This window comes from Rhincodon typus, unplaced genomic scaffold (genome assembly GCF_021869965.1).
Source record: "Rhincodon typus isolate 14 unplaced genomic scaffold, sRhiTyp1.1 hic_rhity00000054, whole genome shotgun sequence".
In the NCBI taxonomy this organism is placed as follows: domain Eukaryota; kingdom Metazoa; phylum Chordata; class Chondrichthyes; order Orectolobiformes; family Rhincodontidae; genus Rhincodon; species Rhincodon typus.
This window is the reverse complement of record NW_025965692.1, coordinates 367,395-368,395: the sequence shown is the minus strand read 5'-3', so window position 1 is coordinate 368,395 and position 1,001 is coordinate 367,395. Positions and strand designations below refer to the sequence as shown.

The following is a 1,001-nucleotide window of genomic DNA, read 5'->3' as shown; positions in this document are numbered from 1 at the left end:
TACCACCAGCGCGGGCACACGGGGGAGAGGCCTTACAAGTGCTCGGAGTGCGGCAAGGCCTTCAAACGGGCCTCGCTGTTGGCCGTGCACCAGCGGGTCCACACGGGCGCCCGGGTCTTCCGGTGCCAGTTCTGCGGCCTGACCTTCAAGTGGTCCTCCCACTACCAGTACCACCTGCGGCAGCACACGGGTGAGAGGCCCTACCAGTGCTCGGACTGCGGCAAGGCCTTCCGCAACTCCTCCAGCCTGTCGCGGCACCGCCACCTCCACACGGGGGCCCGGCCCTTCCCCTGCCGGGTGTGCGGCAAGGCCTTCGCCCAGAGCTCCAACCTGCAGCAGCACCAGCGCACCCACACGGGCGAGCGGCCCTACGGTTGCGGGGAGTGCGGCCGGGCCTTCACACATTCCTCCAACCTGCTGCTCCACCGCCGCACCCACACGGACCAGGCACCCCTCCCCTGCCGGGTCTGCGGCAAATCTTTCGCCGCCCCGGCCTACCTCCGCCGGCACCTGCGCACCCACGGGAGTTTGGCGGGCGCTGAGGAGAGGGGAGCCGGAGGAGGAGGAGGGCCGGAGCCTCCCGGCGTGGAGGAAGGGGAGGGAGACCCGGCGACGGTGGCCGGGGAGGAGGTGGTAGTGGTCGAGGAGTTGGAGGAAGAAGTGGTGCCCTGCCCGCTAGCGGCCGGGGATGAGGCGCCCTACAAATGCGCCGTCTGCGATGCCAGCTTTGCCCGCCTGGCGGGCCTCCTGGCCCACCAGCGCGGGCACACGGCCGAGCAGCGCCTGGTGCAGGCTGAGGCGGAGGTCACATGCCCGGTGCCCGCTCCCCTCCCTCCTCCTCCTCCTCCTCCTCCTCCCTCCACCGCGGCGCCCCGCTCCTCCTCCGGGGACCCGGGACGCCCCTACCAGTGCTCGGAGTGCGGCAAGGCCTTCAAAGGCTCCTCGGGCCTCCGCTACCACCAGCGCGGGCACACGGGGGAGAGGCCTTACAAGTGCTCGGA

General features: G+C 71.3%; 1 protein-coding gene across 1 annotated transcript in view; it reads left to right on the top strand.

The window, feature by feature from the left end:
* LOC109926492 (zinc finger protein 628-like) overlaps positions 1-999 on the top strand; it is a gene marked incomplete at its 3' end in the record, with an annotated part of 4,174 nt that extends 3,175 nt beyond the window's left edge. The window contains exon 3 of the mRNA XM_048621108.1: positions 30-999. Coding sequence (XP_048477065.1) covers positions 30-999 — 970 coding nt within the window. The remainder of the gene's footprint in view (positions 1-29) is intronic.
* Between the last annotated feature and the right edge of the window lie 2 nt (positions 1,000-1,001).